Source organism: Clarias gariepinus, chromosome 22 (genome assembly GCF_024256425.1).
Source record: "Clarias gariepinus isolate MV-2021 ecotype Netherlands chromosome 22, CGAR_prim_01v2, whole genome shotgun sequence".
Classification (NCBI taxonomy): domain Eukaryota; kingdom Metazoa; phylum Chordata; class Actinopteri; order Siluriformes; family Clariidae; genus Clarias; species Clarias gariepinus.
Genome location: NC_071121.1, coordinates 22,866,423 through 22,891,653, shown reverse-complemented (window position 1 = coordinate 22,891,653; position 25,231 = coordinate 22,866,423). Strand labels below are relative to the sequence as shown.

The window sequence follows — 25,231 nt, the reverse complement described above, 5'->3', positions numbered from 1 at the left end:
CCACCACGAGCACCTCAGCCACGGGTTATTGCGTTTCACCCGAAATCGAATCAATCAAAACAGAGGATGCTCCAGAAATGCTCCGTTAATTAACGAGACATATAATTACAATTAATTCATGCGTGGGTTTATCTATACACACACGCGCGCGCGCGCACACATTGACGCCCGAGCGAGCAGTAACACATGAAAAAACTATCTGATGATGCCTGGATTCTTACCGCCATAAAGGTCAAGAGTAACTTCTGACGCCCTGCATCAAGGGTTTAGAAAGTCTCTTTACAGAGATCCCAGATGAAACATTTTATTCCTGAACTTTTTACCAGTGCAACACATGTATTATGGTTATTTACATAGATATAGTTCTTGGTAATTATTGTGGTATGGCTGTAACCATTTTATATATACGTTTTGCAAGGTTAAAGGATTTTATTTAAGAAGAAAAAAACACCAATGACTAAAAAGTGTAGAAAACATAATTGTTTTAACAAAATATAGCAAGATTCATATGGAATGTCCAAAATATTTGCAGATTACAATTCTTGCATGTAGCTTTTTTCAGAATTATTATTATTATTTCTTTTTTATGCTTATGTCATGTTTGTTTTACTTGTTTATCGGCTATATTTGTTATCCTTTCAATTTAAACGATTAGAAAAATTGTTTTAGGAAACATTATTTGTTGTCAATACGTTTGTTACATGCATTTTAAGGCATATAAAAAAATACAAATTTTCTTTAAAATAATTCATTTAGGAATAGGTTTTATGGGGTTTTTTTTTTTTTGGGTTTATAAATTGTATGAGTTAAATTTTTAAATGCTGCATATTCTACAACTAAAAAATTTATAAAGTTGTTCAGTTGGAGCCAGGCTTTCCAGTTTTGCAATACCTTATTTTCCCAGCAGGGTGTGCGCTTCTCTAGGTGTTGCCTCACAGCCATGGCGCATTAGGATCCTGAGGCACACTGAGGAGTCGTCAATGGCCCAATCCTAAATGGATCCCTGTTTGAAGGACATATTGCACAAAAAGTATTACCAGGTGCAAACTTAGCTTCTGGCTTTTACCAAGCATTGTTTAGTTCAAGGTCACATAAATGTAGTTTACTTTTAATTGAATTTATGAGTTTATATTCTGTGTACATACTGTGTATTACAATAACCATGGAACCTAGTACGGTTGTCAATAAATTTATATTTTTGGATAGTGTTCATAAAACTCTATTTTTGCTTACTGATTTCTTGTTTTGTTATTACTTTAGTGTTAACAGTTACCACTTTTAAATTTATTAATATATTTAAAGTTCCAAAATACAAGTTGTATTGTTTTAACTGCACACAATGTCCACAAGAGGGCGCGATGTTGTCATTTATTACTATTAAGCGAAAGTCAATTAAAATCTCCAAAATTATTGATATAGTATTTCGAGAGGGTTTTAGAAATTTTTATATAATTCAAAAACATAATATTATGAGGTCCAACGCTTTGCAAGGTTTTGTTATTCATCAAATCATCACGTTACCTCTTAACACCTTTTTTAAGGCTTATCATGTAGCTTAGTCATTAACATTGGCCCATGTCTCTTAGCTTATTCCTAAATCCTTATTAGACCAGACGCACTGCACAAGCATAATTCTAAACAAAATCCTAAGACATAAGTTATTTTTAAATCGTGTGACATAAAAAGTGAACAAAAGTCAGGCTGCTGTGTGGACCTGTTGAATGTTCAGTAGCATCCCTTATATGCAGTCTTAACACAAAGATTTGTCTATGTAATCTAATTTTGACCATATGCGTATGTCCATGCTTAATTTTACAGTCTTGCTATAATGTTTACATATACTTTTTTAATTTATTTACAATAATTTTTCGTTTCCAAAAGCCTCATATAAACTAATCATGACGCATCACTTACTGTAGTTTAGATAACACTTGCACATCCTGTGCTGGGTTGGTAGTGATGGGGTTGGGCAAAAAATAAAAAAATTAAGAATGTTATTCCAATATGTAATTACAAATCAGTGCCTTAGAATAGCACTTTAGTCCATCAGGGTAAATATAGATTTTAAAGATGAGAAATACACACACACACACACATACACAAAAATATATAGGTTGCCTGGAGTCTATCCCAGGCCAATCTATTGCAGGGCATACACACACTACAGGCAATTTTGGAATGCTAATTAACCTGCATAAATGGGGAATATGGGAGGAAACCGGAGTACCCGGAGGAAACTCACCAAGCAGGGAAAGTCCATGCAAAATCCACACACAGACCTATATATTTACTTTAAATAAACAACAAAATTACTCAGTGTACTCTCAGAAATAAAAGCACCAAATTTAAGAAGGTGCTTATTTCATTTGTATATCTTTTAAAGGTAAATGTTAAAATGCAGCCACTATTCTTTTTTTTTCTTTTCAGAAATTTTCTAATTGTTGTTGATGATAATGATTATATATATATATATAATATATATATATTACATCTAATCTTCATGAAATGCAACTTTTTGGAACACCCAGTCAGCTTGGCACAGATTTAACTGAACCTGATATGGCCACATGCTCTCCCACCCCCTTCAACTGCAAGTGATCTGGCACAGCGTTGAGCAGGGCCTGTAGCCGGGGCAGGATTGGGCTGTATTTTTGGATACAGCGTCGGGGTCTGGTTAGCCTTGTTGGGAGTGCTGGAGCATTAACCGAGAATTCGGTGGAGAAAATAGGGGAGACAGGGAGAGACAGGGAGAGGGAAGAGCCATGAAAGACCACCGGCTCACCAATTCGACTCAATGGTACTCACCTTGAAAAAGAAAAAAAAACATGTAACTAAAGAAAAGTAACTCCCTCTCCCTAGTCAAATCCGCTCTGTACCGACAAGGAGGATCATCATTAAGTTTGAAATACCAGTGGATTAGTTGCTGTTAAAAAAAACAATCAAGGATTCGGGTAAAACAGAACAGCTGTTAAGAGAAGATGCGGGCCGGCGATCAGACGCACCGACAATGACTGAAGTTCAAGAACAAGAGTTCCCCTTGGCGGAAATACACGTTTAAACAATTTAACGTCACTTTGGAAAAGAACAAAGTTTTGAAGAATTGTTTTTCTCGTTTTCTTTAATTCATTCATTCGTAAAGAATGAGTGGAGGTCGCTTTGAGTTTGACGACGGCGGCGCGTACTGCGGCGGCTGGGAGGGAGGCAAAGCGCACGGCCACGGCATCTGCACGGGTCCGAAGGGTCAAGGCGAGTTCTCTGGCTCATGGAATTACGGGTTCGAGGTGGTCGGGGTGTACACCTGGCCCAGCGGGAACACCTACGAGGGCTACTGGGCTCAGGGAAAGCGTCACGGCCTGGGGGTCGAAACCAAAGGCCACTGGTTGTACAAGGGCGAGTGGACGCACGGCTTCAAAGGCAGGTACGGCACGCGCATGAGCCTCGGCAGCGGCGCCAAATACGAGGGCACGTGGAATAACGGCCTGCAGGACGGCTACGGCACCGAGACCTACGCGGATGGCGGTGAGTTTAGCGCGTAACATCCCCTCATTTAACATCCGTCTCTTGTAAGGTGCGTTTCTATCCACGTTCTCCCCTTAAAAAGAAAAATCCGAATCATTTTGCGTTCACACTTTTGCTCCAAAGAGAATTTTGTTTTGCAGGAACTAGCAGGGGATGATGAAACGTTAAAACCACCACCTAAAAGCCAGATTTATGCTCGGGGTGAATAGGGAAATTGTTGTACTGATATTTGTAAATGCTTAAAAACTGTTTTAGAACTTAAGCATATTCAATTAAACAATAGGTGCAATTCTAGAACTGTTCTCAGACCAGTTTACATTTGTGCATCTGCAAATTTCAGTTCTAGAAATTCTTCAGTTGAGTAGACCCTGAATAATTGTTGTTTGTAAACAACAAAGACGATGTCATCTATGGTTTTAGAAGGCTATGCAGATTTAGCACCATTGTAACCATCCAAAGTTCTACAAGAAGGTAAAAGGAACACTTGTGAAAAACCTGTTTTAAATTGTGATATTAGCCGATGTTTACTTGTCACACTGTATGTTCAATAAGGTTTGTTCTCAAACGATGAATTACATGATGGAAACGTAATACAAAACAAGTGATCTTGGGGAATTAAAGAACATTTATTAACATTTTACATTTGGAAATCACCATTGTCACCACCGCATTCTGTCATCCCAGTGTATTATAATCATATGGTGTATTTCTATTGGTGGTTGACAGCTTTGTGGCAGCACACACATTTAGTTGAAAACTTCAGACACTGCCAAAAATTTGTCATAAGTTGTCTTTCCACAGACCCACATCTGAAAACCGCCATGAAGATGATGGTTAGGATTATGACTCTCACAGAACAACTAGAAATAGAGAAATGGCATTAACCTGAAAGAAACATGCTGATAGACATTACAGACCTGATGTTAGAGGAAATTCATCATATATTTTGCCATGCAGAACACTTGTGATGGATGTGGAAAAAAACTGAAAACTGAGAAAAACCGCAAGTTTCTCTACACTGTATTTCACGGCCAACGTGGTCCCTGACTGCAAAATGTTCGAGAATCCCTATCGCATTGCATGACTTTAAAAATCCTTTTTTTCACCCATATAACGTCCAATGAAATTTTTGTTTCTCTCCAAAAATCTATCAAAAAAATCTTTTTGAAAAGTTCACAATTCAATCGACAGCCAGGTGTTAACTACAATTCCCAAATAGAAGATGATTCTTGCATAGGAATTGTTGAGTTTAGCCACAATAGGATAATCTGTCACACTTTTTATATCATTTCAAAGTGACCTGCATGCATTGACCATATTCTGCACTCCAGTTTTCCTCAGTCTCCAGAAAGTATCCCAGTGGTAGCGATTGGTTCATATAGTTCCTGAAATGATAAGCAAGTGGTGTAGTGGTTGTGATTTGGCAATCAGATCTGGCAGTCATTCTACTGTCTTATATATAGACTACATGGAGGGGTAAAATATGGGCCAGTACTGGGGCATCAGTCATATGCTACATGTTTAACCCAAAACAGAAACTCAGGTCAGATGAATTACACAGCTTATTACATAGCAAGTAGCCTAATGGTTAGTTTAACACATCCTCCTTTGTTTATATGCATGCATGATTTTTAAAGATGGCTAGTGTTCAGGAAAGAGCAATAAAGTGTAAAGGATTCTGCCCGAAACCCACTCGCTTAACAGATTATAAAGGTGGCACAATGGCATCACCACAGATGGCCTGCTGGGTAAATGCCCATCACTAAGGAGTGTTTGCCAAAGGAAAGGGGAGCAGGGGATTACAAATTAAAGCTGTAATGGATTCTGTTCACATTATGTGTTTGAGAGAGTCTGGGGTGAATATAAAATCGCAGTGTTCCTGTCCATCTGTGATTTTTTTTTTTTAAGTGAAGTGAGTGTTAGTATAAATATATTAGAATTCTTTTTAGATTTTTTGTTTTTCTACCCAAAACTATTAAGAATAAGCATTAAAAGAAAGACAAAAGTGAAAATAAACTCCTGAAAATTTAATAAAACAATATAATTATCCATAGTGACATTTTTTAAAAAGTATCTACCAATATTACATTTAAACTTCTATTTGTAAAGATAATTATATTTAAAAGGCCGAGACACCACGTTTAGCCAGGTACAAAGCAGTGCTGCTGGTTTAGTACTGTGTAGAAAGACAAACCATTCAGAGTCTATCCTTACAGTCAATACCTATGCACTGGAAATGATGAACACAGTCATGTGTTGCCTATCCTTGAGTCTCAGGGACATACAGTAAATAACCATGTGTGGTTTATGGCATGTGTGGTTTATGGCAGAGTTTGTTAAAGAACATGCATGTCTATTGTGGTTGCAGCTGAGGACAGAAAGTATTGCGTATGGGTCAGCATGGAACATTTACATCTACAAAAAAAAAAGTTTTGTCTTTTATTTTTACGTAATTTATATGATTTGTTTTATGAACATAGACCATGTACTTATTAGAGCCATAGATTCTTTTGTTTTTAGATCATGAACATTTTGTGTATTGACAGAATATATAAGTTGCGAGGTGTCATTATTTACTTGTTTTTAAGTCATTGGAGTTCCGATGAAAAACAGAATTTGCATAACCAGGTAAATATGCTTCTAACTTTGAGTGCTCAGTAATAAATATAATAACCTTGATCATGATGGGTTTTTGCATTTGATGGGCAACTTTCAGGTATAAGAAAATGCCCCAAAAGCCATTGTGCAGTGTTTTTAGTAGTTCTGGGATTTGAACTTACAACCTTCTGGTCAGTAGTGCAGAATATAAACTGTTCAGTTTATCCTTTGCTGCTGTCATATATCTGTTAGTGTTTTATGCTCACTAGACCTTGTCTTGACAGGCACCTTCCAAGGCCAGTTTACGAGTGGAATGCGACATGGCTACGGTGTGCGTCAGAGCGTTCCCTATGGTATGGCTGCTGTGGTGCGCTCTCCTTTGCGCAACTCGCTAACCTCACTGCGTAGTGAGCACAGCAATGGCACATTGCTGCAGCAGGATGTTCCCATCATCACCACCACAAACGCATCAGGCCAGGAGACTGTTGTCACCTCGTCCATGCTTATGGGGCCCTCTCGTGGTGGCTTTGCTCTCAGTCTACATGGTGACCCTGAACTTGCCAAGCCAAAGAAGAAGGGTCTTTTCCGTCGCAGCTCGCTGCTGGGCAAGCTGACCAAGTCGGAATCCCGTACATCCCTGTCCAGCCAGAAAAGCAAGATCAGCTTCCTGCGCAGCGAGTCGGCCCTCAGTTCAGCGACTAGTGATGCCAACTCCACCATCAGCGTGGGTGACAGTGAAGCAGAGGGTGAGGGCCACGAGTTCCCACCTGTCGAGGCTGACATTGATGCTACCACCACTGAGGTTTACATGGGTGAGTGGAAGAACGATAAGCGGTCAGGATACGGCATCAGTGAGCGCTCCAGTGGCCTCAAGTATGAAGGCGAGTGGCTGGACAACCAGAGGCACGGCTACGGCTGCACCACCTTCGCTGAGGGCGGTAAAGAGGAGGGCAAGTATGTACACAATGTTCTGGTGAAGGCTGTGAAGAAAAAGGTCATTCAACTCAAGGGCACCAAGGTCAAGCAGAAAGTGGAAAGGAGCGTCGAGGGAGCGCAGAGGGCCGCTGCTATTGCCAAACAGAAAGCGGAAATCGCCAGCTCGAGGTTAGTGTCAATGTGTGACTAAGTGACTTTGATGTGCAAGAGAAATTCAGTGTACTTTATGCAGGTGTTATTGTATAAATACACCAGCCTTAGCTTATCAAAACTTGCACAAGCTTATCAAAATGGAGCAGGGAAAAATCTGCTGATGTAATCTCACCCACTCTCTCACACACACACATGCTACAATTTTCAAACATGTTAAAGTAGTCACTTGATTTGTATAAGGAAATAGGCGACAAAAGGAGCTATGTGTAACCTCTCAGACTTTTCCCTTTGAGATGAATGAAGACAATTAATAACACGAGAAATTTAATTTCTGTAATCATGTATGAATGTCTATAAGGTAGTTGTTGATAAATTTTAAAGACAAAATAAATCCGTTCTCATGTATTAGTATTCAGCAAAGGAGGACATTTCTCTCACAGTGAAAACAGAATGCTTTGTCTAGGTCCATAAGTCTCTTTTAATTAGTAACTGGTCTTTGTCTGGTCTTTAGAAAACAGAATTAGATATAACCCTGCTGTCCAGGTTCAGTGGAGCCAGCTGCAGGATACCTTGAATGGTGGTTTACAGTATGATCTCTAACCTTTCAGTGATGGGATCAGCAGTTTCGTTTCTATGTAGGTTTCCACCAGTCTCTTGTAAACACTTATTAGTTTTATAACAACAGATTAACCCAAGTGAACATTTGCCAGGGGAACTCCAGTACAATACACCAGGATAGAAAGGTTACTCATTAAATTGGGTTTGAAAAACAACTGTGTTGATTAATACAAAGTCCTACTGGGTCTGGGCACATCAGGTAAACGTCTGCTTCGTGTGAAGACAACAAGTTTGTGCCTTCTACCATCAATATGACGAAATTGAGGAGTCTTTGTTCTGTGTCATGCACATGGCAGCTAGACAAATGCTGAAAAGGAAAAGCCTATGATTTGTTTTTACAAATGAGGCATGTCCAAGCGTTTCATTCCAAGATGTATGACTTTGATGTATGACCATCGTCTTCCTCCTGTAGTGGAGTCCTCTTACATGATGTGCAATACAAAGCTGCAGAGAGTGTGGAGGTTTCTAATGCTTGATTGGATGGACAGCCAAAAAAAGCGTAGTAGTATCTCTTTGTGTATTATAATTTAAAATAATTGTAACACTGTATAGAAAGAGGCCTTTTGTGTGGTTATGTCTGACGTATGCATGAGTGACGAAAATAGACAAATCATAAAACTTTTTCTTTTCATTAAATATTGCACTGTATTGTAATTTCAGCATTTTTTTCTTTATTGTTTCTTATTACAACCTTTGTATTATTATTATTTTTTAAATACATTGTTTATTATATCTTTAATTGTACATGTAGTTCCCACCAGTTGTGAGAGCAGGGCTGGTGTGCTTTAAACTGTGCATCTCCTTACAAGGAGGGAAGATTTTATCAAATCCTCACCACCTGGAATTAACCCACTGTTTATAAGAGCGAGTGTCCGAATGACGAGTCGCAGAGCCTGTCAGTGGCTCAGAGAACTCTAAATATTTTACCTGAGAGACAAGTAGATTTATTAATGTTGGTGGCTTTTGACTCTCTCTCTCTCGCTCTCTTTCTCTGTCTCTGTCTCTCTCGCTCTCTTTCACATCATGGCTGAGTTGAGACTACATGAAGATCCTCCAAGAGTGTTTTTACATTTCTTCATGCAGTGATAGAGTCAGGAAGCAGATCATTCTCACTGCGGTGGTCTCTGACTTACCTGGTGAAAAAAAAAAATTCTTCACAGTATAAAACGTGTTATTACGCGTCAGCGCGTCCCAAGGGTGGGATTCAAGTTACAGTATAGTGTTGCGGTACAAAATTGGATGCTAATGTGTCACCGTATATCACAAATCATGCTTTGTTTGCTTTGATGAGTGGTAACATACCAAAGAATGGGCTTGTTCTCCGCATTTCAAACAGAGCAGTAGTTTATTCAGTGATTTTTAGCCATGCCTTGACATGTTTGACAAAATATAGACCTGTAATACAAAGCTTCAGGTTTGTGTTATAAATAATAAATGAAAGAATAAATACAGTACTCTTTTTGTAGACGTAAGCAAACGCTGTGGGAAAAAGTCTCTATGGAAGTCTGTGTTGGTAGTTTTCTTTGCCATGAGGCTGTTTGTCTCTCTTGCAATAAAATTTGTTAACATGCACTTTCTGAAAGGTATTAAACTGTACTTTTCCTTGTCAGTTGAGTGGTATTGTTACGTCATGTCCTTTAATATGTATCATTCACTTGTGATATATAAAAATAGATACAAAATATATTAAAAAAATATATAATTAATTTAAAATATATATAAAAAAAAGCTTTTAGAATTTTTAAAGTGGATTATAGTTATATTATTAAGTAATACTCAAGATGTACACTGCATCCTGTATATACAGTACAGTGTATAAATGAGAAGATAAATACATAATTTGCTCATAACTTGGGCTCGTCTCACGATGTAGACTAAAATGGTTGTTTCTGCTGAACTTTTTTTTGTCTAATTATCAAAACAGACACTTTAAAATAAAAATAAAAATTTGTAAACCAATCCCAGCTTGTTGATTTTGGACATCGAGATCCAGACCTGTGTTTGGTTTGCTGCAATGTATTTTGAGCAGTGCATGTTGTGCTCTGAAAGCCAAGGCTCTTCAGTTGGTGTAAATGACGTGGCCCTGGTGTCAGAAAGGAGGCCTGCCTAAATATGGACACACACTGTTGCTGTATCACAATTGCAGGAGAATGTAACAGCTGATAGCCAGCAGTTCCCAGACTCTGACAATCAGCCGAGGTCCCCCATTCTTAGTTTTAGAGTTAGAGTAACGCCATGTCCCTGCTAAGCTATGTTGATTAGTCTTCACACTTTGTCAATAAAACATAATTAGAGACTGGTTTATTTATGAGTATTTATGAGCTTTTTTTTTTTTGCTGGTGCAAATACTAAACTGAAATGTAGCGTTTTACATTGTGTTTCATTGTAAAATGTTGTTTCACACTTACACCATAATTACTGGATCATATTCAAGGTTTTAGATGACAGTGTACACACACCGCTAGTCTAAAATAAAATAGCAAATGAAGATTTTAAAAAGCTTGTACACAGTATTAGTGCTGATTTTTTTTATGTTATACATATAATTCAGAAAATGTGTGTGCCAAAAAATTTCAAGATCATAACTTCAGTCATTTTGGTGAGATGGTTTTATATGTCCTCCCAAAATGTCAAATTTTCAGCGTTATGCTGTCTTGCTTCAAACAATAATAATTTACAATGCAAATGATTAATATTTCTTTGAATATTGATAATACTCATAAAGAAATAGACAATTATTGGTGTAAGCTTGTAGAAGAGTTTGACCTGTAAAAATTGTGGCTTAAATTAAAGCACTTACAAAATTAGGGATCTTTCCAAAAGAAAAAAAAAATCTGTAGTGTCCATAACCGTGTCAAATTTATATTGCAATATCCTAAAAACTTCATTTCATGTAATACTAAGTCCAAGTTCAAATGTAATGATTATAACAATCCAAAATGTAATGATAGGCATGAGGGGCAAAATTTCATCTGAATAAAAGCATAAAAATGATTGACATTTTAGAAGACTTTAAAAACAGTACGATGATGAGATTCTTAGTCGCAGTTAAGCATTTGAATGATGCAGACGTTTTAAAGAAGGCCATATTTACGTGAATAACGGCCAATGTGGCTTGCGGCTGTTTTCGTGAACATGCAGTACGGTAAGTTGAATATTTGATTGTTGAAAAAGAAGAAATAAATTTATGAATTGTGGCATCCTCTATACAGTCCTGAACATTTTCACATGTTTGGGCCACTAAAGGAGTTCCTGGAAAGCCATCATATCAGACATGAAGCAGGCAATTCGATAGACTATCATGTTACATCTTACTGCAATCTGAAAGGATTGGGCCATTTGTGGGATAAGCATCAAACATACTTGAGTGGAATTTCTGTCAGGGCATTCTGTCAATTCTAACAGCCATGTCTGTTCCAAAATGGTTTGGCATGGGTACTGAACAGATCCTCATCACTCCAAAACTGTTTTTTTTACCTTGGGGGTATCTTCCATCCATTGCTCGGGAGACCCTGTCGAAAATTTCTATATAGTTTTTTTGGGGTGCATGCAAAATTTAGGCCACCCAGTTTCGAATGTAAAAAACTTTTTATTTCAAATTTGGGCAAAACCGCTGATCGGATTCCTTAGAAGAATAATAGCCATCCACTCTCGGCTCTGGTGATAATAAAGGTAGTTTTTACTTTCATAACTGTGTTCTGTTATTATGCACAATTAAAGGTCCTGGTTGGCCTTGAATGCTTCCTGTAAATAAAACTCCAAAGGATAGGTGGGTTTAGGTGAAAACTTTTGCAAGCCACTGCTCAGGTCATATATTTTTAATCTATTTCTGTATCCATAGTGTGTCACTCCTGATGATAATAAATGCACACAGTTCAGGAGTTGTTGATACTAAACTAATCTGTCTATAATCTGACTCTGTGTAATGTGGCCTGTTGCTTTAAATGAGTCAAAAGGACTTTGGGAACAACTCAAGGCAAGTTTTAATTTAATAACAAAAAAAAAACATGAAGCTGAATGAAGTATTTTTAACTCCCATTTCTGTTTGAGCTAGGTTGCTGTTCTCCTGTTTAACAGTGCTTCTGTTTAAAGCCACACACGGAAAGCTATGCTAACCTTTGCGTCAGCAGTGGTGTCAGTTTTTTCAGTAGTTATAAATATTACTCAGCCTGTAAGTAAATGGCATCACTTGCAGTATATTGATGTCCGACACCTAGCCTTTATCTGGAGTCGAAGTTCTCTAGGTTATCTTAATGTTAGCTCATCTAAACTTTAATATCATGGTGTGAAGCTTGTTCTAAATACACTATGTTGTATTTAAAGTAACTGCTTTCTCCTGTTTCACTGAAACAGCATTGACATTACCTGTCATAGGTTAATGTATATATCTAACATTTAAGTTAGGAACAAAGATTAGTCTATATATTGTTTCTGACCATATTCATATAGGCCGAATATTGTATATGTCGTGTTGGCTTTGGATAGGCAGTTTTTTTGCTGAAATCCCTGACTTTGCATTCCCGCACAGGACACTGTTCATAAATCAAGGCACTTATTTTATTCATTGGAATAATAAAGGCCACGCTGATAAACATGAAGCAGAAAAATACTTAATAGAGAGGTTTTTAAAAGTGAAATGTTTTCAGACCCCTTTGTTTCAGACCCCACACAAATTGGGAAAAAAAAGTAAGAAAGATTTTAACACCCCTACATTTAGTCACCTGCAGGTTTCTACCCACCAGCCAGCTTTCCTAGTATGCAACATCTACAGTACCAACTAGAAAGGCCTAGGCCTAAGACCTGCCTCCTGTAAGACGTGTAAAGCCAATACATGCATACATGCATACAGCCTACCATGTATGGCTATGTCATATCAAGATTCAAACTCATAATCCTTTGAGGATAGAGAGAAATATTTTCTGTTGTGCAATTCAGAAGCTAAAATTAGTGCTTTTAAATAATTTAGGAATTCTCTTTATTTAGAAACATCTTTGAAAGAAATCAACTAATAAAATGCTTAGTCTAATTTATTGTAAGCATATGCATTACGGATGGGAATGTTCAGGGATCACCTGATATAATATTCTTACGATACCTAGGTGCAGATTTGGTTTGTATTGCGATTCTGATAGAATAATGATTTAATAAATATTCCAATTCGATATACAGTATATATCTTTATATTTTGTTACAATTCTAAGCAAATTAGCAAATAATTTGCTCCTACCACATGACATACCCTACTGCCTGGATGGGATATGTGTACCCCTGGCCACACACTCACAAACTGTGCAATTTGGAAATGCCAATTAGACCAATTTGCATGTCTTTGGACAATGTGGAAACCCAACAAGCACGGGCAGTACATGCAAACTCCACACACACACACACTCACAGACCCCGAGGCAGGAATCGAGCCCTACTATGAGGATAAATGAAGAGCCAAAAAAAGAATCACGATACATAACTGAATCTCTAATATACATTCCTGGTGTAATCCTAAAATGTTGGCAATAATAAGCTATTCTTCTAGCCCAAGAACAATCTCAGAGATTCTTAGACCTTCAGTTATTAAATGTTGATTACATCAGTTGTGGGTACTAATCTGACTTTTTATTGTTAAAATTCAGTTATTCACATATTCTTATTCTGTGTCAGCGAATTAACATAATCTGAGGTTTAAGCGATATGCATTTTTGGACTGTTTATTTGGAAAAATTAAAAGGCACAGAAATCTTTCTTCTATGAAGTACAAAGGTTTTGAAGCTCAATATCTCAAAACCACTTAGGATGCAGATAGAACCTGATCATTCCAAGGGGACGAGATGTGTAGTCATCTGGGGAAAACCTATCGGACAACACTGTGGCTGAATTTAAGTTAATGTACCAATAATAAATATAAACTTGCCTAGTCTAATCATAGTCCGTAATGCTTCTGCACTGCCCTTTATTTCTCCTTTAAACCATTGGGAAACTTTACATCTTGTTGAGATTAAAAGAGAAGCATTTTTCAGATCAGGAAAATAGTGTGAACTTTTCATAACAATATATAGTTTTTCTTTTTCAACAAAAAATAAGCATTGTTACTGCCTTACTGCTGTAAACTCTCCAACTTACGTTTCTTAAGCTTATCTTCAAAGACCATGTTATTGACAGGATTTTCTGATTGAAGGTCAAATATTGTACATTCTCTGGTATTTCATGATGATATAGTTCTCTATAAGCTCATAAGCCTCTATGTGCATGTCAGCTGACTAAGTTGGTTCAGCTGCCATCTGTCAAAGGTCTCTGCACCTACTGCTTGGCCACATGGTAACACAGGCATGGAGGATACACCCCCACATAAATTTGTTGTTTAATTGTTTTCACCCCCCATGTTGCATTGATTCTATTTAGGATTGCTCAGCACATTTGTTTTTGTTTCTGTTTGACCCAGGGATACCAGTTGTGGAGGTTAAGCCTTGACATGAAGCTGCCGTGTACATTCTACTGATTTCAATTATAAACGATTGAGCAGTGGGACTAGAGCTTATCTGCTCCATAACTGCTGTCAGTGTGAGGTGCCTGGGTGGCACTAGGTAGCAGGGCACAGTAAATCACTGGGAATTTCCCTAGAAACTAAGAACTTTCCCCAAGAAATTTATTATTCCTAGGGTTCCCCGTTTGCGGAGGTAGAAATTGTGATTGTTTAAAAGGAGTAGAGAACTTGAGAAGAGAAGTTCATGGCACTCCCCAAGACCATTTAGTCTCACTTTAGACTGGGTTTGTGGTAGGTTGTAGTGGTCATGTGACTCCTTTCACATCAATGGCTTTCACTTGTTTGAAATCCTTGGATTTCAAACAAGGAACCATGGAACCGAGGAACCATGAAATGTTTCTGTACAAAGCTTTGTTCAAAACCAAAGGATGGTGCGAGTGACCTATAGTTTTAGACCTACAGTCAAGAGGCAGCTGTATTACTGTATCAGTCACCTCTAAGCTAAGTACCACTGCAGGGAGCAGGGAACTATGTTGACCGCTTGCGGACAGGTGGAGAACTAGGATCCACTACAGGCGGTTATGAGCCGTTCGAATGGCACCATTGGGAAGTGCCGTCTAAACAGTCTTAAAGTGGACGGGGCTATTTTGAGGCCGGGATAATGTTACAGCGTGTCAAGTATTCCCAGTGTAATCGCAATCTGCAGTGCTTCACCTCATTATGCACAAGGATGCCTTCACCAATTCGAATAGTGCAGAGCTGTTTTGGTAAACAACACCAAATTAGAAAGTATAGAATAAAAAATATAGATATTTTAGATAGATACATAGATATAGATTTATTTAGATTTTTTTTTCTGTGGGTGCTATTCCCATTGGTATTAAATGCTCTTTATCTTTCATTAATTTTCATCATCTTTTGCTTTTTGTGAATGGAGGTATATAGATATAGATACACTTAGAAATTCCTTTTTTTTGGTGTTTCTTAGCAAATTGACGAAGTTTGAATAATAAGTATATTGAAAGGAACTTTCTCAAATGGTGAAAGTCTGAAAAGGTCTTTAGTGTATTTGTTTGTTAATACAAAAACCCAAGGCAGCAAAAAAAATGTTAAAGCACCTGAAAGAATTTCTTCCCAGAGGACACTAGGTAAATTTGGTTTTGAAATATTTCACAGGTTATTTTACTACGCCCACTCCAAATGTATTCAACTCCTTACTGCATGGTGGTTTTAGTCTCCTGTAAATAAAATAGTAATATGAAGTGAATAAATATCCTTTTATTTAAATTTGGTTGATCACATGGCAACAAATTATGGAAAAAAGGTCAATTTATGGACATTTAATGAAATATTTTATTTTAGGACAAGAAACATTTGTATTACATGGTAAGCATAAAAATGATAAATCACAAAAACATAACAGTACATATTATTGTGGAAATATCCCTAGGAAAAAAATTTGAAGTATATCTGAAACATTTAAAGGATATTTAAAAATATGAAATTCACTATGATACTGTATGTAGCAATGTTTCATAAATGAATAACCTCAGTTTAAAACCAATATTTATAGGATTCTCATTATGCCACAAAACTGTTTTTGTTAAATCCATTTGAGTATCCCAATAGCATTGCTTTTTTTTATATTTATGTAACACTTTACATTTTTATGGACTACGCATTTCTGTTTATTTTACAATATTATATTAAAAGATATGTGTATTTTTACAACTGGAAACCATTTAGCATGTCAGTAGGAAATTGTGTATTCATTGCCTAAAAATGTCACAGCAATCAATGGCCAGGTTTTGTTCTCTGGGTGAGAAGAGTGGCATGTTTTTTCCGTTTTATCCATCTGCCCTCAGCCAATCATGGGCATTTGTTTGCTTGTGCATGTTGAAGAGGGTAGATAGCACATCCCTCAGAGAGTGTTGTACTGCCTTGTGATGCGGAGTGTTAAAAGATGCAGTTACCTGGTTGCACGTGTCACATTAGAATTAGGTGCTATCGCTATGCCTGGTTGATGTCTTGTCATTTTCGGTTGCCATGGATGGATTTTTTTTTTCGCTTGTAGTGTCTTTAGCACAGCGGGTTTGTGCAATATTGTCAAAGAATGCTCTTAATGATCATTAAGATGAGCCCTGATGTCAGTATTGCAGAGCTTAAAAACAGCAAAATGTCTTATTACCTGCATTAGACAGATTTCAAATTCAAATTCAGATTTTAGGCCCCAACAAGTAAATCTGCCTAATCTGGCAACAAGATGCACAACTCTACAGCACCTTTTTTTAGCTTTCATTTATTGTTTAACTCACTTTACATGCAATGTTTTATGTAGTTGGCACGTAGTAATCATGCGTATTTCACAGGTTTAAGGTGAATTTTATGAATATTTTGTCAGTAACAGGTTATAGTATTCAATAATTATAGAGATAGAACCGATTTGAATCGGATCATGGATCGGATACAAACTTTTCAAGATACTCTTATCATTTTGATTTATTTCTACTTCCTAACATCATTTTAAATTTACTAGACTTTTTTGGGGCTAAGAATGAAAATTCACACAGTATAGGGTTGAACAGTTTATGCCATGATTTATGTTGTTGCTATGATTTGTTTATTATTCTTAAGCACTATTATAGAGAAGTTATTGCAACCTCTATCATATCTCATTGTCAGAAACTGGCTGTTAATTCAGCTCGGGTCCATATTGATGCCTGGTGAGTCTTATTTTAATAACCTGCTAATATTATACAGTATGCATTCACACTTCAAACAGTTTACAGAGAGTCTGGACTCATAGGACATTTTAGTCTCTGTTTTGGGATTTTACGTTTCCATTACTACCTGAGCAGGGTATGGCGAGGGATTCTTTAGTGCTGAGGGGTTGTGCTTTTTATAAATAGGACAGACAACTGCTGTCCCATCTTCCAAATAAAGACAAAGGGGAATGTCTTGGAATGACAGAGTTGTGCATTGCTGCAGTAGGAATACCATCAGCATTAGATGAAGATCTCTGCATTTACGACTTGTTTAACGGTTCAGAAATGCACATATGCGGGAAATTTTGAAGCCTTGTCCACCTGTGCGAGACAATCCTCGTGACTGATATCATAGTAAAATATTAATAGACCAAAGAGTAGAACCAGCATGGTGGTTGTATACCAGCTTACTGTTTTTGCATTACTCATTTGTTAATGTGGTTTAACTGAAAGTGTCCTCAAGTTGACAGACACACACGACTGCTGTCACTCTGATCGTTTTTCACACACACGTGACATGTTTAATCCAAACAGTTTGATCCAGATAAATGTAAAAATCCTGGAAAATTATCATGTAGTTAATACGCTTAACCTGAAACAGGATGAACAGACAGTCAAATAATACAGCACGGTAAACATAGTTTTCCTTTTACAGCATGATCCTGAAACGCTGCCATCTTGGATTACATTTAGAGGTCTGTTTTGCCTTGAGATTATATTTGGAGTATTGCTATTTCAATTCTGGTTTTATTTGTGTTCCATAGTGTTATTGGTTACAGTGCCGAAGCAAAACAAGTGTATAAAGCCATAGCAATTTGGTTGCCATGTTTACAGTCCTTTTAAGTGAACACATTTACAGCTTGTCTTGTATACCGTGTCAACTGCCAAAAATCGTGAAATGTTTCACCCAGGTTGTCTTGTGAAGATTTTTACTTTTAATAGTAAAAGAAGAAGTAGCTTATTCACTGATTGACACTGAATGACATTAAATTTCTTACTCTGCAGATCATCCCATGCCAAGAGCAAAGCAGAAGCGGCTGAACAGGCCGCTCAAGCTTCCAACAACGAGTCCAGCATTGCACGTGTAGTGGCCAGGGAACTCTCACCTTCATTCTATCAGCCAGGTAACAACAGTTTCTCTCACAGTGCCTGTTAACCAACATGTTGAGATTAGCCCCAAATATTTTAGAAGAGCTCAAAATATCTCATATGGGCCTCCGAGTGGCGCAGCGGTAAAGTGTCGCCCTATCACCCTGGTTCGATTCCCGGGTGATGCTGTAACCTCTCGCAGCCAGAGGTCTAGAGAGAGCTGATTGGCCGAGCTTTCTCACAGGGGAGGGATGAGAGGTACTTTGTGCTCCCACATTAATCACGGCTCTACAGCCAATCAGGGGCGTCTGTGACCTCACGCAAGCAGAAGGAGCGGATAGCGCTGTCCTCCGAGTGTGTTACGCCGCCCCCAACAGTGCGTGAGCAGGCAGTTCAAAAAGATGCTGTCTGCTGGCGTCACGTGGTTCGGAAGAACCACGTGTAAGTCTTCGGCCCTCCCGACTGAGAGGTAGTAGTAGCATTAATGTGGGAGCCCCCTAGTGACGGGGAGGAATTGGACACAAGTAAATTAGGGAGAAAATCGGAATAGTAAATATTCATTAATATCAGTTTAGAAAATACAATGCAAAAATACATAATCTGACCACTTTAAAAAAAAATTCCTGCATACTTTATCGTTCATTCATTTACTTTTTTAATGGATTATTAAAGTTAGGTTAGTACATAGTAATTAGTAATCAGTTATTAGTTATGAGAATGGTTAAACTACGGTGAGTTGACAAGAAGGCTACAATACCTCATATAATCATACTTTACTACTGTGGTGAGCAGAAAAACATTTTGCTTTGCATAACACATAGAACAACAGAAGACAACATAGTGTTTCCCATCTGTCAGCCAAGAACAAGAATCTGAGGATGGGTAGGCATAGGCTCATCAAATGTGACTGCTAGTTCTACTTTACAATCTCAACTGTTTGGTCATATTTTGAGATGCTTTTTCACTTACCATGACTGTAAAGAGTTTCTTTTTGTTTGTTTGTTTGTTTTTTGAGGTATTGTAGCCTCCTTGTCAGGTTCATGTAGGCAGGTCGTTTCCTTCTGATCTCTCTTAGTAACAAGCTAACAGGATTGTGTAAATTCTCTATATACAGACTGTCAGGGATGGGAATCACCACGGACCTCCTGATACAATATTTTCATGATACCTAGGTGCCGATTTGATTTGTATTATGATTCTGTTAGCATCACAATTTTATATAATAATTATATAATTTTTGTATAATCTATTTTGGCGGTAGTCAGTGTAAAGATGCCATACAAAATAATCAAAAAATCTATCTAAATCAGTTTTTCCCCTATCTCGACAAACTGTTATTTGTGCAAATTATAGGAGATGAACAGTTTCTTAAATAGCCCATTCGGAACCACAAACCATGCCACGATCATTAAGTCATTAAGATGATTTATTTTTTTTTTTGCATTCCAAATTTATTCTAACATTATCTGTATATATGTGCATGATTTTGTATACGACGCTGTATAAATCCAGGTAATATGCCCTAGAGATACATCCCATCTGTAAAGAGTTATCCTTTTAAATGTCATGCTTTAGCTGCAGTCTATATCTCTTAACGTTCTCAATCTCTCCACGCAAGCCTCATGTGAGTTCTCAATCAACTCTAAACCATTTACGCTCTTCAGTTGCTGTGGGCTTGTATTTCAGCACGAGTATAAAAGACACATTATATAGATTGTTCCATGTACTGTATACATATGATGGCTTTCTGTCTCAGATAGAAAAGGCATGGCTATGAATAAGCAGCATCCCCAGTTGTTCAATTTAATTAGTCTTCAATTTCTAAATTCGTCTGCACTGGGATTTGAAGGAACACATGTAAGAGGGTGAAATGTAACGTAGGCACCAAATGTAAATATGGACATGAGTTATCCCTTCAGAAGCCCTAGTGTCTGCGATTCTGGTTGTCTCAGACATGTCATGCAAAGAGCATTTTTCACACCACAGAAATAACACCGCAAATTGCTGATTGTGTAAGAAGGCTTTGTATTTCACCACATTGCGTCAATGGAACCAAAAGTCAAGAACTGAAGGATTATACTGTTTACATCAGATGTATTCAAACTTTTGTTATTTAAAAGTATGATGTCTGAGGCTACAGGGCTTTTTAATAGCATGATCACTATTATACCTCTGTTATCTTGCATTTTATTCAAATAAAAAAAAAAATTCTGCCAAAAGCTTTCATTTTGTTGATATCCCTAAATATCTTCTTTGTGTGCAGTCTTTTATTGTTTCAAACATTCTGCCTTAATTCTTGATATATGTAGTGTAAAGAAGAAGAATGACATGAAAATGTTGAGGAAAGAGAGCTATAGAATTTTTTTTTTACCGTTTACCTTATTGGACAGCGACACCTAGTGTTCAGTTAGTGTTCAGTTGTTGTTTTTTTGTGTGAGAACCTTAGCGGTATTCCCAAAATGGTGGTCGGCATGGTGTTTAAAATTTTAAAACATGCAACTGAGCTGAAAATACTCCACATAAAATAGTGTAGTTTATACATGTATGTTGGACATTATATTTAAATCTAAATTATATTTTTATATTTAGTTTTAATAGTTTTTATACAACTTATAAGCTACAGCTACAGGGTGGGCCATGGAAAAAGTAGCCCACCTCTGACGTAATATTATAAATAAAATAAAAATATTAATTATAAAATAAATTATGATTTAATATAATAAATAACTTATCATGCTATCGCTGGAGGCAGGCTACTATTCCATGGCCCACCAAGTATATTTGACTCACCAAAAAAGTTGAGTTGAGTATTATGATATAATATCAATATATACATATTATGTAAGTCATTCTAGCGATATTATATCATATGGTAAGTAACCTTTAATATTATTATGAATTATTAAATCAGCAGACTAAAACATAAGTTATTGTGTATTCTCTCTCAGGCCCAGAATATCTAAAGAAGCGAGCACTACAAGAAATTGCTGAGAGCAATGAGAATGCTGATACAGGCATGCATGAGTCACTGCTGGCTGAGGAGATCATCCCGCCAGACAGCCCCTTCAGGCAGGAAATGGAAAGCCTAAAGGCCAGCATTAGCCCAGCACGCACACCGTCACCCGAACCTACCACCTCTGCTGCCCAAGATCCTAATCTCCTGGGTCCTGGTACCTGGAATGGAGACAAAAGCAGTCGAGGTAGCGGTAGCGGCAGTAGAGGGGGAAGCCGCCCAGGGAGTAGGCAGAACAGTCGTCCTTCAACTCCATCACAAGGTACAACACCAAGTATGGAGGAGCCAGGCATCTCCAGCGCAAAGGGTCCGTCACGATCCCCAAGCCACCAAAATACCAAAGCTGAGCAGGGCTCTGACCTTGAGATTAAGCCTCTACAGAAAATGGACTTAGAGTTCAAAGCAGCAGAACCCGCTCCAGCTCCAGTAAGGACTAACCTCATCTCCTCTACTGATGAAGAAGAACCACCTCTTTCTGCCTCCAAAGTGTCCTCCAAAGCAGTGACCCCAGAACACAAAGCTTCCGAACAGACAGCTGAGGCTAAGGAAGCTGCTCTTGAGCACCCTGCATCAATAACTGACAGTGAGCAGGAGGCCAAGGAAAATGTAAAAGGAGCTAACAAAGCTGAAGTTAAGCAATCTATGAAAAAAGAGCCTGTTCTGGCTCCAAGACGAGAACCAAGCCCAGCAGTGATACGAGAACCAAGCCCAGCAGTGATACGAGAACCAAGCCCGGCAACAAGACGAGAACCAAGCCTGGCAACAAGACGAGAACCAAGCCCGGCTCCAAGGCGAGATCACAGCCCGGCTCCAAAACAAGAACCAAGCCCAGTTCCAAGACGAGACCGTAGCCCTGCTCCTAGACAGGACCACAGTCTGGCTCCAAACCGAGAACCGAGCCCAGTTCCAAGACGAGACCGTAGCCCTGCTCCTAGACAGGACCACAGTCTGGCTCCAAACCGAGAACCGAGCCCAGTTCCAAGACGAGACCGTAGCCCTGCTCCTAGACAGGACCACAGTCTGGCTCCAAACCGAGAACCGAGCCCAGTTCCAAGACGAGACCGTAGCCCTGCTCCTAGGCAAGACCGTAACCTGGCTCCAAAACGAGAACCAAGCCCGGTTCCAAGACGAGAACGTAGCCCAACTACTAGACAAGATCCTAGCCCAGCTCCTAAAGCTGTGTCTAAACCTGAACCCAAGGTTGTGCCTAAACCTGAGCCCAAAGCTAAGCCTGTTCCTAAAGTGGACTCCAAATCTGATTTGAGACAAAGGGCTTTGGTGAAAGCCCCTGATGAAATGGCTGCAATCACAGCTCCAGAAGAGGTTAGACACAACCAGCAAAACATTCACACAAAGTGTAGATATATCTTACTTACTATAGTTGCGAAATGTTGCTTAACATGGTTAAATGATGTAGATTACATTGCTTCATCCTTAAGCTATGTGGCTTTAGTGGCTCACTGTACTCATGTTTTTGTAATTTTTTCCAGGGGCCAAATACGATTATGATCTGCATGGTCATCCTGCTCAATATCGGTCTGGCCATTGTTTTTGTTCACATCCTATCCTGATGGAAAGATATCGGAGGTAAAAAAGTACCAAGTGCATGTAACACATAAAAATGTGATTCTGTAAATCACGTCATTTATAGTAATTTTGTTGTAGTTACAGATCAATAATGTTTTGTAATTGGGGTCCAGTAAAGCATAATTTTCCATGTGCACTGGTTGGAAAGATAGCATTACGTTTAATGCATATGTATAGAATTCTATGGATAAAGCTTCCATACAAGTGTTTTTGACTGCCATGATATTGGGTGGGAATAGGAAAGAGGGAGAAAATTGAGGAAAATTAATTAAACTTAATTGTAGTACAATAATTGTGCTTTGTTGATGTCTATTTTAAAGCAGCTTTTTTAATTTAATCCAAGAAGATCAGTATTGAAGAAGACTAGAGAGTAACTGTGATGGATGCCACATGCTCCATGTGAGGCTTCCCTGATGTGATACAGCCTCAATAAAGCCCTCTTGAGCCACTTGAAGGACTATGTGGAGCTGGATTGAGTGATGAAATACAGAGGAAGAGTTTCTGTGTCTGAATTCTGGAGAGAGCTTTGCTCTCATGTGATGGAAAGTGTTTATATGTATTGTGCTGCTTTAAAGAATGATTCTTCCCAAATTACCAGTGCCATTTAACTTCTTAAACAGGCAAATATATTTTATGCAATATCAAGAATTGATGTCAAGCTTAAGTGGTTTAACACTGAATATGAATCAAAGCTATAGTTTCTAAACAGTCTGAACTTGAAGGAAAATCTGCTAACTGGCAAAAATAAATTGTTTTGTGCTTGTTACCATCTGACAATTGTTGGGAAACAACTCAATACTTGGTAAGATGTCTTAAATTCTCATAATGAGGCCTTTTTATTCTGTCTTCTAACAAATACAAGACACATAGAAATCATTTTGAACCTACAGTATATGGTAAAAATTATTGTTTTATTTAAAAAATCATTGCCTATTAAAATAAAAGTCTAAGAACAAAACAAAGGTTAAGAATTTCAGTGAGGAAGATGGGATAGCTGTAAGTGTCATGGGGTTTTGCGAGAAGGTTGATTTCTTTCTGAATATAATATCTTACTTATTAAGATATTTAGATTTATTAAGAAATTAGCAACAAAACAAAAAAAAGCAGTTGCTTGGCTCAAGAAACTGAACATTTGTGCTTGCAAACAATTTTTAAAAGTACAATTTTCAAAAACTAAACTGATTTGAGTACTCAAACAAAACTGGTTTTGTATGCATGTACATATTTTTTTTTTTACCTTTCTAGAATTGTGACGTTAGGGAAACATGTGCATTTGCAAATTTTGAAGAACCATCTTAAAACAGGGGTTCTGCCAAGACTCAACATAACAGCTGTTTTTTTCCCCAGCCAGTCAGTCTGTATGCCAGTTTCCACTTGTTACATAAGTTGATCGTGTCTTTTATTCGATTAAAAGGTTTGGCCCCGATTGGTTGGCATTAAAACTTATGGTCATGCTGCCCCTTTGCATAAAGATTGAACATCCCTGCCTTAGAATTTTGTAAACATATGTTTGGATTAATGTCCCTTTTTAGAAAAGTACTTTCTTACCTCAAGAAGCACATTGAGATAATGATTTGCAATCAAATTCCAGTGATCTGAAACTGATTTGGTTTGTGGTTTTAATAGGTAATATGGAGTGGTTTGTAATGGCAGTGTTTTACTATGCATCTGTACCCAACACAAAAGCCCATGCTATGATTTTTATATTGTGTATATAATTCATAGGTTTTGTTTTCATATGAAGGTGTTAAATCATGCTTTCACTGGCTGAATGGTGCACATATTCAAAATTTGACTGTTCCCATGTTCATCCCATGTAGATGACTTAATGCCTACCTGTGTTTGCACCCTGGAAAGAAATTAAATCACGGCACTCAAATTACCAAATATAAATGTATGGTTCTAGGCAGCATCACTAAATGCAAATAAATCTATTTTTCAACTGTAACATTTGCAGTTTGCCTTGCCTCAAATTTTAACAATGAACACATTACAAATGTACCTTTTCACTAACATGACCAATGTATATTAAAATTTTATATATTGTTTTGTGTATGAAGAGAACCAGCAAGCAGTTTGATTACAAACATAAGTTATTTAACTTAACTATTTATTTGCCTGCTTATCACATTGGCCATACATACGATTCATGACCTTTAAAAAAAAAAACCTGCACACAAAAGGTATAGCCTTTTGTACCTTTGAAAAAGTAAAGCCTTTTGTACCTTAGTACTGTGCATGTTCAGCACATTAGATGCCACAGGTGCAAATAAGTAATTTTACCATCATTGTACACTATTCATACAGACAATGCAGCAAGGCTTAGAAAAGAATACTTTTTCCCAAAAGTTTATTAAATCCTTTAGGTCAACACATCACTACTGTGACCTTCCACTCAGACTACCTTGAAAAGGCAGCTTTTATTTTCTCCCTGCTTCAAAAAGTTCACCACAACCTCACAATTCAAGACTTTGA

General features: G+C 37.7%; 1 protein-coding gene across 4 annotated transcripts; it reads left to right on the top strand.

The window, feature by feature from the left end:
* The first annotated feature begins 2,706 nt into the window (after positions 1–2,706).
* jph2 (junctophilin 2) lies at positions 2,707–24,704 on the top strand. 4 transcript variants are annotated; one of them, XM_053482107.1, is made up of 6 exons: positions 2,707–3,519; positions 6,402–7,221; positions 18,073–18,191; positions 21,105–22,492; positions 22,660–22,756; positions 23,103–24,704. In XM_053482107.1, the coding sequence occupies exons 1-5, from the start codon at positions 3,141–3,143 to the stop codon at positions 22,738–22,740; spliced, it is 2,787 nt and encodes a 928-aa protein (XP_053338082.1). In that variant the 5' UTR covers positions 2,707–3,140; the 3' UTR covers positions 22,741–22,756; positions 23,103–24,704. The 4 variants fall into 4 exon arrangements, with proteins under 4 accessions (XP_053338082.1, XP_053338081.1, XP_053338080.1 ...); XM_053482106.1 differs by having other exon boundaries at positions 23,100–24,704; XM_053482105.1 differs by having other exon boundaries at positions 23,080–24,704.
* The last annotated feature ends 527 nt before the right edge of the window (positions 24,705–25,231 follow it).

Excerpts from the sequence above, each read along its gene's own strand:
- jph2 (XM_053482107.1), top strand. The coding sequence starts at position 3,141 with ATGAGTGGAGGTCGCTTTGAGTTTGACGACGGCGGCGCGTACTGCGGC. Across the intron at positions 7,222-18,072 it reads GCGGAAATCGCCAGCTCGAG|ATCATCCCATGCCAAGAGCA; the intron begins GTTAGTGTCAAT and ends CTTACTCTGCAG. Across the intron at positions 18,192-21,104 it reads ACCTTCATTCTATCAGCCAG|GCCCAGAATATCTAAAGAAG; the intron begins GTAACAACAGTT and ends ATTCTCTCTCAG.